The 13,777-nt window shown below is 46.9% G+C and overlaps 1 protein-coding gene across 4 annotated transcripts in view; it reads left to right on the top strand.

Moving 5' to 3' along the window:
- The window catches only part of NALCN (sodium leak channel, non-selective), a 329,433-nt gene that overhangs the window by 312,295 nt on the left and 3,361 nt on the right, over positions 1–13,777 (top strand). For all 4 annotated transcript variants that reach the window (XM_023513101.1, XM_023513099.1, XM_023513100.1 and 1 more), the window contains 7 exons: positions 637–730; positions 3,421–3,553; positions 4,208–4,323; positions 5,848–6,005; positions 8,937–9,087; positions 10,310–10,459; positions 12,418–12,535. In XM_023513101.1, coding sequence (XP_023368869.1) covers positions 637–730; positions 3,421–3,553; positions 4,208–4,323; positions 5,848–6,005; positions 8,937–9,087; positions 10,310–10,459; positions 12,418–12,535 — 920 coding nt within the window. The remainder of the gene's footprint in view (positions 1–636; positions 731–3,420; positions 3,554–4,207; positions 4,324–5,847; positions 6,006–8,936; positions 9,088–10,309; positions 10,460–12,417; positions 12,536–13,777) is intronic.

The raw sequence follows: 13,777 nt of genomic DNA, 5'->3' as shown, positions 1-13,777 counted from the left end.
AAGAATTTTTTAAAACGTAAAAAGAAAAAAGAAAGGAAATCTCAGAAAATTCAGAAATAACCAGAAAACCAAAAGAATCCATAATTCCACCAAGGTTCAGTCATAACCGCTCCTATTTCTGGCACTTTTGCTACCCTAAAAATTACATACTGTTTTTTAGATGAAACCATTTTGAGATGACTTTGGGTTGTGGTTTTTTCCTAGCAAAATATGGGAAGTTAAAACCTCAAAAATGGTTATATTCAATGAAAAGCATTTTTCAAAGGTTCCCTTAAATTCTACAGAAGCATCTCATAATTTTTTAAAAAGTCGCAGCAGGACAAAGTACATACAAATGTGTTTTGTTGTGGAAATTGTTTATTTGTGAGAGAAAGAATCACTTGGTTGCCAAAGCTTGTTTATACAGTCCTTCAAGATGAATGGCAATAAATGGGTGACCGTGCTAGTGCTGGGTTATTCAGACAGCTGTGCTTGGGACAAGTACAAATGACAAACCAGTCAGAGGGTCTAACTTTTGGAAAAGGTAACTTCACAACCAAATTTGCCTTAACATTCACCTGTTTTGGTGGTAACAAACAGTACTACTTCTAAACAAACCATTCTATTCACATTCTGCTATTTTTTTCCTTAAATTAGGCATGCAAACTTTTCTTCAGCTGGCAAAGCTATTACCGTACTGTTCCGAATTGTCACAGGTGAAGACTGGAACAAGATTATGCACGACTGTATGGTAAATATCTGTAGTGCCGAGACTTAGAATCTGCAGGAAGCTCTTTGGCAGTGCAGTAGCGGTGGTATCATTCCCATCAGCGTCAAGACTTTGTGTAGAAAATATATATTCTGGCCTATTAGTCTACAAAATTGCATTCTTTTATATTCCAGCGTATGAATAATCAAGGAAAAATATTCAATTAACCCAACTTGAGCTATTGTAGTTTCATTTAACAGATAAACGGTATGCAAGTGCTGTTCTTTCCCTCTCCCCTTTAATATTCTGGTAGTCGAAGTTAAACTGGGGCCTTCCACCTCTTCATTTAATGTGTCCAAGACAAAAATAACCACCGAGCCCCTGGTGTGTCCTGGGCCACGCACTGAATGCCCGATCTTCAACAATTCCAAGGCATCTTCCCAGAGCTGACATCCCAGGCTCTAAGTGTTGAAGTGAAAGTAAGAGTCACACATCTCTCACTTTAAATCAAAGCTTGAGATGATTATGTTTAGTGAGGAAGGCTTGTCAAAAGCTAAGCTAGGCCAAAAGCCAAGTTGCAAATGCAAAGAAAAGAGTTTCTGAGGGAAATTTAAATGATAAGAAAGCAAATGGCCATGCTGCTGGTATGGAGAAAGATTTCGTGGTCTGGATGGATGGTCAAGCCGACTGCAACATTCCCTCGAGCCAAAGCCTTATCCAGAGCAAGACCTAACTACCTTCAGTCTTACGAAGGCTGGGAGAGGTGATGAGTCTGCAGAAGAAAGTTTAAAGCCAGAAGAGGTCAGCTCACAAGGTTCAAAGGAAGAAGCTGTCTCCACGACATTCAAGTGCAGTGCTGAGCAGCAAGTGCTGATGGAGAAGCTGAGGCGAGTTCACATCCGGAGGATCCAGCTGAGGTCACTGATGAAGGGGACTAAACAACAGATTTTCGGTGTGAACAAAAAGGCCTTTTATTGGAAGAAGATGCCATCTGGAACTTCCATAGCTGGAGAGAAGAAGTCCACAGAAGCTTCAGAGGACAGGCTGACTCTCTTGCTAGGGACTAATGTAGCTGGTGACTCGAAGTTAAAATCACTGGTCATTTACCATTCTGAAAATTCTTTCAGTCCTTAAGAATTATGCTAAATCTCTTCGCCTATGACCTATAATGATGACAAAACCTGGATGACAGCCCAGCTGTTCACCTGTGGTTTACTGAAATTTAAGCCACTTTTAAGACCTACTGCTTAGAAAAAGAGATTCCTTTCAAAATAAATGATATGCTTTGTCAATCCAGAGCTCTGATGGAGATGGACAAGGAGATTAAGGCCGCTGTCATGCCTGCTAACACAGCCTCCGTTCTGCAGCCCATGGGTCAAAGATCATTTAAACTTTCAAGTCTTCTTACTTAAAAGATACACTTCATAGACAGTTGTTCCTCTGATGGATCTGGACAAAGTAAATTGGAAAACCTTCTGAAAAGGATTCACCCTTCTAGATGGTATTAAGAACATTCATGATTCATGAGAGGAAGTCAAAATATCAACACTAACAAGAAATTAGAAGTTGATTTCAACCCTCCTGGATGGCTTTAAGGGATTCAAGACTTCAGTGAAGGAAGGAACTACAGATGTGATGGAAACAGCAAGAGAATTAGAATTAAAAGTGGAACCTGAAGATGGGACTGAATTGCTACAGTCTCATGTTCAAATGTGAAGGGGTGAGGATAAGCAAACCGTGGTTTCTCCAGATGGAATCTCCTGATGAGGATCTGGGAATATTGTTGTTGTGACAACAAAGGATTTAGAAAATTTCCATAAACTTAAGTTGATAAATAAAGCAACAGCAGGGTTTGGGGGGGTTTACTTCAATCTTGAAAGAAATGCTACTGAAGATAAAATGCTGTCAAACACCACTGCACAGTACAGAGAAATCTTTATGAAAGGAAGATGGTCGGTCAATGCAGTAGACGTCATTGTTGTCCTGTTTTAGGAATTGCCACACCCACTCCAACCTTCAGCAAGCCCCGCCTTGATCAGACAACAGCCATTGAGACAGAGACAATGTCCCTCCACCCACAAAAAGATTATCACTCATAGAGGGCTCAGATAATTGTTACCATTTTTTAGCAATAACGTATTTTAATTAAGGCATGTATACTGGTATTTTAGACACCGTGCTATTGCACCCTTAATAGACTACGGTATAGTGTAAACACACCTGGGAAACCAAAGAATTCAGGTAACTCACTTTACGGAGATAGTCTCTCTATTGTGGTGGACTTCAGTATATAAACCCGTCATATTTCTGAAGGGTGCCTGCCCGTGTAGTTCACCTTCCTAAACCCATTACCTAAATCAGAGACAGAAAAATTGCGATGCCTTTTTCCTTGACGTTCTGCTGTGTGCATCACTGTGGCCACTTACCCTCGGGGCTGGTGGAGGTGGCGGAAGAGAATCTAGAGGAGGAAAGCAGCTCATTTTCATTGTGCTTTTCAAAAGAGCAGTGAACTTGGGATTCTGTAAGACTAAAAGTGTAGCACAAATGAAATATTCTTTTTGGTTTTTGCTACAGATGATGTACCCCATGTATGTGGCTTCTGAAAGGTTACTTTGAAGTTAATTGTATTCCATATGGTTAGGAATATTTCACTAACTATAGTCAGTTAGCAGAAATTTGCATTCTTCTCTGCTCTCATCCTCTCCTCCCACTTCCGCCCCACTGCCCCAAAGGTCCAGCCTCCTTTTTGTACACCGGATGAATTTACATACTGGGCAACAGACTGTGGAAATTACGCTGGAGCACTTATGTATTTCTGTTCATTTTATGTCATCATTGCCTACATCATGCTAAATCTGCTTGTAGGTAAGTGATGTTTGTTGGGTAGGATTTAATCTCTTTAAACTCAGGTACTTAGATAATTATGTACAATTTTCAAGTAATTATCCTGGATTGCTTGGGGAGGGTGTTTCATGGTATTAATTATAAATTGTTGCCTCTCAGTCCAGAAGCTGAAAAGACCTTTGAAATGCCTGTAAATGACAGTTGATTACAATTTTAAGAGTTGTACTATTTATTATGATCATCAATTTCAAAAGAGCTTGACCAAATATCAGAGAAGGCCACCTTCATAGCCTCAAAATACTGTGTAATACATTTATGTTTCTGAAGGGTACACATTATTCACCCAGCTGCAGGACTACCCAAAACTCAATTTGACCTTTAAAAACTTCCCTGGAACTCTCAATGAAGAGTTAAAGCCAGCTGGCGTGAGTGTCCATATACCCAGGATGTGTGTTTATGCCCATGACCCTCATGTTTTGGAAAGCCAGGAGCTGGATAAACAGCTTAGTCTAAGCATAAGACATGCCAACTTGGAAACTATACTAGAAGCATTTTAAAAATTTGGCTCATGTGCTAAGTGATAAAATCTCCTATTAATAATAAATGTTTTCCTTTTTAAAACAAATAACAGATTAGCAAAATGGTCTGATTTCTGAATTTTTCTTTTTTTTAAAGCTATAATTGTGGAGAATTTCTCCTTGTTTTACTCCACCGAGGAGGACCAGCTTTTAAGTTACAACGATCTGCGCCACTTCCAGATCATATGGAATATGGTGGATGATAAAAGAGAGGTAGGAGGGGCTGTTGTTTCGTGTCCCACCCCAAAGAGAGGTACCGACGGGTCTCAGCCCCGGGGTGCTGAAGTTGGCAGTTGGCATAGCCTGAATGCTGAATGGCCCACTGATGAATTAGGAACTGTCATTGACAGCTCTGCTCAATATGCTAGGAAGGGAGAGTCCCTTCCAGCCAGGAACATCCCTTTCTTCAAACTTCCAGAAGGTCAGCAGGGAAAGGAAGCCAAAGGGACTCTGAAGGAATCAGCTTCGGTCTCAGGGCAGGGGCAAGCTATGACCTCCAGCAGCCATCCTCATGCAGAGTGCAGAGGAGTCACTTACGTGGTATCTGAGAGTGGTTGTTTTCAATTCTTTCTGAGTTATTATTTAAATGTTTCACTATAACACTTACCCAAGATTTCTTAGAATTAGCCAAAGGAGCAGCAGCTGCTTCTTCCTCTCTCCCTCCTCCTCTTCCTTTGCCTCTCCTCCCTCCCTCCCCCTGGCCCGCACTCAGTCCCAGGCACTGAGGATCCAGCAAGGAACAAGGTGTCCCTGCACTCACAGGGCTTGCTTTCTAGTAAGTCGGGACAAACAATAAGAAGGGAAATAATATACCATTAGCAGGATTTCAAGACGCTATAAACACTTGGGAGGTGAAAGTTATGTGGATTAGTGTAACGTAACCATGTCAGATTGTATTAAAAAAAAAAACCAAGGGCGCATCTGTGGCTCAAAGGGGTAGGGCACCAGCCCCATATGCTGGAGGTGGCGGGTTCAAACCCAGCCCCGGCCAAAAAAAACTGCCAAAAAAAAAAAAATCAGCACATTGTACCCCACATATGCATAAATATATTCATGATCTACATGTATTTGACTTAATAAAAAAAATAAAAAATAAAAGGTGAAACTTTAGAAAGCAGTTGGAGGCAGGGCAGGGCAGCTTGTCCTGCTATATAGAAGGAGGGACACAAAGGCCTCCCTGGGGGGTGGCGCCTGGGAAACAAGGCAAGTTCAGCCACGGGAAGACCTGGGGGAGACCCGAGAATGGTTTCAGGAAGACTTGACAAAGGTCGCAAAGACCAAGGAACTGGCCCAGCCTCCATGAATGAGGGATTGAGTCCTGCCCAGGCAGCACATGGCCGTCACCTGCTCTGCGCTCTCTCTCTGGCGCCCCCACCCCACCCCGGCTCCAGGCGCTCCAGTTTTCTGCTGAGGTAGTGCCCTCGTGCAGGGCATCTGGCCTGACCCCTTCACCTCAACTGGATCTGCTTGTATCTCCACCACTGTTACCTGCAGAATGCTGCTTTCATCTAGCACGGGTGTGGAAGACCACAGCACCATTCACATGTCCCCAGCACCTGGCAGGGAGTAACACACACAACCCAGCCAGCCTCCAGGGAAGCTGGCAGCTTGCTTCATGGTGTGACTATGCTGCCCTTTGAGAAACGGCTCCCTCAGTGTGTCTGTCTGTTTGTCATCTCCTGAGAAACCCGGGGAGTCCATGGCCTGGTGGTGAAGGTCGCTGTGCTCTGCCCGCAGGGCGTGATCCCCACGTTCAGAGTCAAGTTCCTGCTCCGGCTGCTGCGCGGCAGGCTGGAGGTGGACCTGGACAAGGACAAGCTTCTGTTCAAGCACATGTGCTACGAGATGGAGAGGCTGCACAACGGCGGCGACGTCACCTTCCACGATGTCCTGAGGTGTGTGTGCATGGGGCTGGGAGGGACTGTCCTCAGCTGGGCACACAGTGCTGAACTCAGCCCAGAAGCTAAAACTCTGGTTACTACAGGCCTTGGGAACAAACAAACAAGTATGTTCATAACCTAAAATGTCACCCAGCTGTGCCCATGAAGTGGGGTCACACTTCCTCGGCACAGAGTGCACTTTCTTACCATCCCAGGATGACCATTTCCAGGTTGGTGCCCCACAAAGGAGGGGTGACACTATAGAGGTTCCCCTCTCTACTGAGAGCTCCCCAAGGGGCGAGCAGCAGGGACCTTGGGGGGCGGTCAGAGTCCTGTCCCTCCTTCTGTGACAGGGACCTGCCACGGAAGAGTCAGAAGACCAGGGTCTCCCTGGGCAAAGCCGGCAGGAATTTGCCCGGCCCCCTCTGGGGTGGTCGCCAACACCACGTTTTCCAGACGTGTAGTGAGCACCCAGACAGGACGAAGGCAGACGGAGGCTCTGCCTTCCTTCTCCCAGAGAGGCTTCTGTGCACTGTCCTGGTCCCAGGACTGAGCGGCTCCACTACAGAAATGTGCTGCCTCATGGTTCTGGAGGCAGGAACTCAGAGCCAGGTGCAGGCAGGTGGTTCCTTTAAGAGGCACAGGGGAGAATCTGCTCCACTCTCCCTGGTGTCCTGGGTTTGCTGGCAGTGATGGGGTCCCTGGCTTACAGAACTATCAACCCCGGGCAGCGCCTGTGGCTGAAAGGAGTAGGGTGCTGGCCCCATGTGCCAGAGGTGGCGGGTTCAAACCCAGCCGCAGCCCTCCCTACTCTGGTGTGATCTCATCTTAACTCATTGTATCTGCCATGACCTATTTGCAAATAAGGTCACACTCTGAGGTATCAAGGGTTAAGACTCCAGCATGTATTTTTTTTTTTTGAGGGGGGAAACATTCAACCTATAACAGCTTCTTAATCAGGGATCAATGGATAAAATTCAGAGGTCCATAGACTTGCAAGGGAAAATGATTACATCTTTATTTTCATTAATCTTTCCTGAAATGCAGCATTTTCTTCAATAATGAATGTAGGCAGCAAACCACCGCAGCATTAACAATATCTGCGGCTTGGCTCAGCACCATAGCATGGTGGTTACGGTGCCAGGCCAGCACCGTAACAATGACAACTGCAACAAGAAAATAGCTGGACATTGTGGTGGGGGCCTATAGTCCCAGCAACTTGGGAGGCTGAGGAAAGAGAATCACTAAGCCCCAGAGTTTGGAGGTTGCTGTGAGCTATGATGGCACAGCACTCTACCAAGGGTGACAAAGTGAGACTCTGTTTCAAAAAAAACCAAAAAAAAATCCTGTGTCTTTGTCACCAATAGAAATCAGAGACATTTTCAGATCAAATTACTGACTGCCTTGGCTGATAGCTGAAAATACCCTTTATGCCCACCAGTTCTTCTAAGTTATAGTAGTCGTTTGACCTCGGCTAGATATTACAGTATAGAGGAATAATAAAGAAAGACTTCTGTTTCTGTATTACTTTGAAAGAAAATAATTTGAGAACTGTATTTCAATACGATTGGTTTTCTTTGTGATAATGTGTGTTTCATCTTATGCACTAGAGGATATTCTAGGCAACGACCCATAGGCTCCACTGCCAAAGGCATCCATGCCACAGAAAAAGTTAAGAACATGGGCTAGCAGAACCTGCTTCAATCACATCCCAAGTATCTGACAAGTAAAGTATGGGGTATTGTGTCGTGTATCTCAGGAGCATTCAGATGCACAGAAATATGCTTGTGCCTAGAAGTTGAAAAAACATCAAATCAGAACACGGAGATTTGGGGAAAAGTCCACTCAGGTTATCAGTGTTACCTCCCATTTACCAATAAGCTACCAAGCAGGAATAGACTAGAAAACACAAGTAAATAACAAAGGATGCCCTCCCTCTGCCCCTTAGGAGTGTCCTTTCCTCCTCATGACAGATACTTTTTAAACTGAACGTGAGGCACACAGACATGATGTTGTCACTGACAATTAACATTCAACCTCTCTGGAACACATTTGTGCATCTAATAAAAATAAACCCAGGCAAGGTCAAGGTGGTGTTTCTCTCCTTCTTCTGTCTCTAGCCCCATACATGGTAAGAAACAGTGAGTCACTGATCAGAGGGGAGGACAGGAAGAGCAAAAGCATTTTTGTCCTCCAGGGACAAAGAAGAGAAAACCAATGTGCCAGCGCTCTTGGGAGCCTCAGGGGCTGGGATTTGGGCTCTGCGGTGGGACTGAGCTCACAGCAGGGAGTAGGTGGGAGCTGAGCCATGAGCTGAGATCCAGTGGCTCCTCTAGGGTACACCCCACTGCCAGGAGGGGCTGTGCTGTCCGTTGGCAGTGGACCCCTGGACCCTGACATACACTGAGGTGTCGCAGTGCTCCTGGGCCCAGGGCAGCACCTGTGGGTTTGCATCACATACCTCTGCTCAGGCCTCTCATGCCAAGCGCTACATGGCAGTAAATGTTCGACCCTGGGGCTTTTCTGGCTCTAAAATGAATAAGGAAGATCCAGGAGACAAATGATATACATGGAGAGGGAAACGGGGTGGGGGCCACATGTGATGCACAGCCAAGCATATTAACCGTCACCCACTAGAACTAAGTGTGGGAAGGGTGAGGGGAGCAACCTCCTTCCTTCAGGGAGAGTCCAGAGTCTGTCCTTACACAGCCAACACTGGGGACGGTGGCCTCACCTGGACCTTACCACCATAGCCTCACAGGTGTTCACTCTCTTGGTCATTGAATAAGGGAGGTACCTGAGTGTCCTTTACAGAAAAGGGAGGTGGTGACAGGACCAGTCGGCTCACTCAGGTCTTAAAAACATTGTGCTCAGCAGACTGAGTGACGGCCTTTCTGGATTTTGAAACGTCCAAGGGTCTAACTCATGCACCCCTCCTCCCCCCAGCATGCTTTCATACCGGTCCGTTGACATCCGGAAGAGCTTGCAGCTGGAGGAGCTTCTGGCCAGGGAGCAGCTGGAGTACACCATCGAGGAGGAGGTGGCCAAGCAGACCATCCGCATGTGGCTGAAAAAGTGCCTGAAGCGCATCCGAGCCGTGAGTGCCCTGCAGCTCGCGGGGTGTTCGGGAGCCCACCTCCTCCGAGGGTGGCGGTGGGCCAGGCCCGAGCTTTAACCCTACTCCACACGGCCTTTACCTCCTTAGCACAGTCCATGAGACGTTCCACTTGAATCAAATTTTTATAATAAAACATGAAGGCTTAAAAAGCACTTATTGGTATTAAAATATTCACGATGCCCATTTCTAAAACTCAAACTGCAACGTTCCAAAATTCTGTGCATGCTGACTGGACTGAATTGATCAAAGCACTTTTAAATTGCTGCTTAAAATCCCAACATATCGTTGATAATGTTCTTTAAAGACCTCCTTTCCTGGGAGCTTAATGATCTGTTCTCTGCTCCCTGAATTCTAGGCTTCTAATATTCTCAACCTCATTCATAAGTTAACGAACATACTCTGTGTTGGTCTATACACTGTGTACGGTGAATGTCTCTCTTAGGTAAATTCTTCTACAAATGCCTTTGACTTGCACTTCATATACAGGGGAAAAAATATTTCCAAATATTTATATGTAACTGAGGCATTTTAATCCTGCTCCTCAGAACAATAGTATCACCTGCAGAAACACGTATTTCTATCGGAGAAAAAAGGGTCACTAAAGAAAAGAAACAGGCCATCCTCCTGTAGCAAGGCCCACTGTCCACTGAGGCCCGGTCACAGCTGCCCCTTATCTCTGCTAGCCGCAAGGAACAAATGTGGCTCTGAGTGGGCACAAACAGTCCTGGCTTCAGTGCGTACCAAGAGAGGTTAGGCTGCCGGTGTGGCCTCCCGGGTTGGCCTGCAAAGATTTTCTCACCCGCCAAAGCTCTCTGCCTCTTACAATTTGTGGGAAGTGGGAGGTAGGGTGGAATCTGCATTGGTTTAGTAACCACAGGATAAAATGAAGAGACAAAAAGTAGAACAGCCATGTAATGGATTTTAAAAGCTAGTATCAATGGTCGTAACTATTCCAGTTGTGACATGAATTGAAGTGGAAGGGAAGAGCAATTCCCAGGTCTCTAAGCCCTCCTCTATCAGTCTAACTTACGATAATTGGACATTGAAATGAGCTGAGGGCGCCTGCTCAGAAATTCTTGAGAGGTCACAATCGTGCAGGCCTTTGGAGAGGGGAGAAGAAAGTGAGCTCTGAGTGGGGGAGTGGGCAGGGGATACTGGGGTTATTTTCCTGGTACTTGAGGGAGGAATCGTGTTTCCACAGAAACAGCAACAGTCCTGCAGCATCATCCACAGCCTGCGGGAAAGCCAGCAGCAGGAGCTGAGCCGCTTCCTGAGTCCACCCAGCATCGAGACCACGCAGCCCAGCGAGGACGCCAACGCGGGCAGCCAGGACAGCAGTGCGCAGCCCGAGGTGCGGCAGCCCGCTCAGCCCGCACACCCCCGGCTCAGCTCACCCCACACACCCCCGACTCAGCTCGCGCTCCTCTATATTTATGCAGCTCACCCCGCACACCCCCGGCTCAGCTCACCCCAGCACATCCCCCACACCCCTGGGCTCCTCTATATTTATGTATTTTATTTTACTTTATCTTCTTTTGTTTTGTTTTGTTTATTTTGTTTTATTTATTTTAGGACAGAGTCTATCCTGGGTTGAGTGCTGTGGCCACATAGCTCACAGCAACCTCAAACTCTTAGGTTCAAGAGATCCTCTTGCCTCGGTCTCCTGAGTAGTTGGAACTACAGGCACCTGCCACAGCACCTAGCTAGTTTTTCTTTTTTCTATTTTTAGTAGAAATGGGGTCTTGCTCTTGCTCAGGCTGGCCTCAAACTCCTGAGCCCAAAGAATCCTCCCACCTCAGCCTCCCAGAGAGCTAGGATTATAAGTGTGAGCCACTGTGAAAAATAAATAAATCAGTGCTGGTCACCAATAGATATAGACTTTTCACAGGTGCCAATATTCCTAATAGGAATGTTTTACTGAAAAAAAAAAAACACCCGACAATGGAAACATGTTGAGCCAGATAATATTTTTTCAATTCAGGTTTCAGTTGGGATTATTTCAAAAGATTCTCTTTTGTACGAATACTAAAAAGAAGGCTAGTGCCTCACACTGGGTGTTTTCTTGTGTTCGTTTGTTTGGGGTGTTTTGTTATGTCTAAAGAATTAACACCACATCTAAGGGCTGAATTTGAGTCTGGCAATATCCGTGACCTAAGAGAACACGGTTGCATGAGGCTCTGCCCTAAGTGTTTTCTTCCCTTCACCAAGTCACAGGAATTTGCAGTAAAATTGGTGAAAATGTTTTTAACTGGCTTTCAACATCCTCAGATAATCAGGCTGGTTGAGGATTTATCCTTCCGTGGTTGGGCGTCAGCAGAGCATGTGGGGTTCAGGAGGGTTGGCTTGGGGACATTCTGTTTGCTGGGCCACAGCCCACCGGCAGCACCAAGCAAGCTCGGAGGTGTGCAGTGACAGTCGGGGCCTGAGATAGATCTTGAAGCATAAGGCTCCAGGGCCCAGCAAGATGTGCCAAGAGGCCCCCTTGTTCCATAGCCCAGCTTTGGGGTGGATTCTACCTTGTTGGCGTCTCAGCCTGTAGGATTCATCTCCCACCAACGTCGGGGACTAGTGCAGGGACTGTGGGGGCGGGGGGTGGTCAAGAGGAGGCATCTACAGGGCCCTGCCCAAAGGTGGCTGACAGGGCTCCCAGGTATGACAGGGCCAATGAGGCAGGGAAAGTGACGATTGCAGAGCTCTCCATTTTTAGATTAAAAAGCCAAGAGGTGACCAAACCAACAAGGGGAATATTAGGGATGGAAGACCAAGGTGCCGGCTGAGGAAGGGAAAGGTGACGTGTGTAAAATGGGTGGGAGCTCCGGTATCTATCTCTCCTTGACTTGGTCTTAGACTGTTGTCAGCTGTATCCTCCCCTGGGGTCTGTTCTAGCCCTCTGCCTGCTGAGAGCTCCTTCCTCCAAGCTCTAGGTGCTAATCTCCAGCTTAGCAGTATTCTGCCCCTACCAGCCAGTCCCCACTGCCCACCCCGTTCCTGCAATGCCACCACCCTGCCCTGGTTGCCTGCCAAGGTATGAAAGGTAAACCCATCCTGCCCTCGGGTGTGGAGGGGGTGCGGTGGTGGGGGCTCGTCAGGCAGCCCCAAGCAGAGGTGCTTCCAGGAGAGCTGGGTCCCCTTTTGACTTTTTAGCCTAGTTTCACTTTTCCTTTCCCGACTGTGGACGCCAGGACGCCATGCTGCTGTTCCCACTGCGTTCCTGCGCGTTTCTTCCTTTCTTATAATCAAAGGAGCACAGAGAAAAGGAACTGGGCACAGAGATAAGGGCCACAACTGCTTCCTTCTCGTCCCCTGCAGACAGGCAGCCAGCAGCAGCTCCTGAGCCCCACCCTGTCCGACAGAGGAGGAAGCCGGCAGGACGCCAGTGATGTGGGGAAACCCCAGCGGAAGTTTGGGCAGTGGCGCATGCCCTCAGGTGGGTACAGGCAGCCGTTTCTCCCCGACTGAGAGGTCTTAAAGGTATGCACGCTCCACGTGTTTTCAGGACGCAAGTCTGCATCTGTAGTTATGTTCACAGAACAAAGAAAAATGGCCCCTTGTGATACTTTACTAAGAAGAACGTGTTTCACCTCCGTCCAGGTTAATACAAAAGATGTAAAGCACGGCCACATACGAGAAAAACTCAATTCAATTCAAGACGGGGCAGGGAAGGAGGGAGAGGCTGGCGCGCTCCCACTCACGGGCACAATGGAAGGGTTTATGGCACCCTCCTGGATGCGGGACGCTACAACAGGACTCTCCCTGACAAAGCAAACACTGCAACCTGATTGTCCCCTCACATTAATCCGAAATTTTAAAAGTGTACCCTTATTAAAACATTCCCCCCAATTATAATGTCCCCCCCTAAATATGACTATGTTAGCCCCTGTTTTCAGGAACCAGACTTGTGAAGTGAGATATGGTAGCCAAGATCCAAGAAGAAAAGAGGGGGAGATTTCCCAGGGCTTCCCCGTGTGCACAGCACTCAAACACAGGCAGAATTTATTTAAGAGGGAGTAGGCAGATACGATCACTCAGAAAATGCCACAAAAGTCACAAAGAAAGCAGAAGCCCCCATTTTATCTCCCCACACACTTGCTGCTAAGCTGGTGACCACCTTTACCCGGGTCCCTGTACCTCCATAATAACAGGTACTTACCAAATGCTTACCATATGCCAGGGGTAATTGTAAATGCGTTACTTGTGTTTCTTCATTTAATCCTCACAATCCTATTATTTTCCACATTTTACTAATTTAGTAACAGAATTTTCTTCTAGAGGAATATGGGGTTGTGAAAAACCAGGATAATCTTATTAGAAAACCCGGGGATAGATGAAGCAGTGCTCTGCATGGCCCAGTGTCCTCGGTGCATGGTCTCTCTGTGATAACTGAGCCCATGCTAAAGCGGGGACTCGGCAGTGCTCTAACTCTGAACCCGGGGAACTGCCCGGTGTCCTCGGTGCATGGTCTCTCTGTGATAACTGAGCCCATGCTAAAGCGGGGACTCGACAGTGCTCTAACTCTGAACCCAGGGAACTGCCCAGTGTCCTCGGTGGTGGTCTCTCTGTGATAACTGAGCCCATGCTAAAGTGGGGGCTCGAGAGTGCTCTAACTCTGAACCCAGGGAACTGCCCGGTGTCCTCGGTGCATGGTCTCTCTGTGATAACTGAGTCTTGT

Source organism: Otolemur garnettii, unplaced genomic scaffold (genome assembly GCF_000181295.1).
Source record: "Otolemur garnettii isolate 467f Iridium unplaced genomic scaffold, OtoGar3 scaffold00034, whole genome shotgun sequence".
Taxonomy (NCBI): domain Eukaryota; kingdom Metazoa; phylum Chordata; class Mammalia; order Primates; family Galagidae; genus Otolemur; species Otolemur garnettii.
This window is presented reverse-complemented; position numbering and strand designations above follow the sequence as displayed.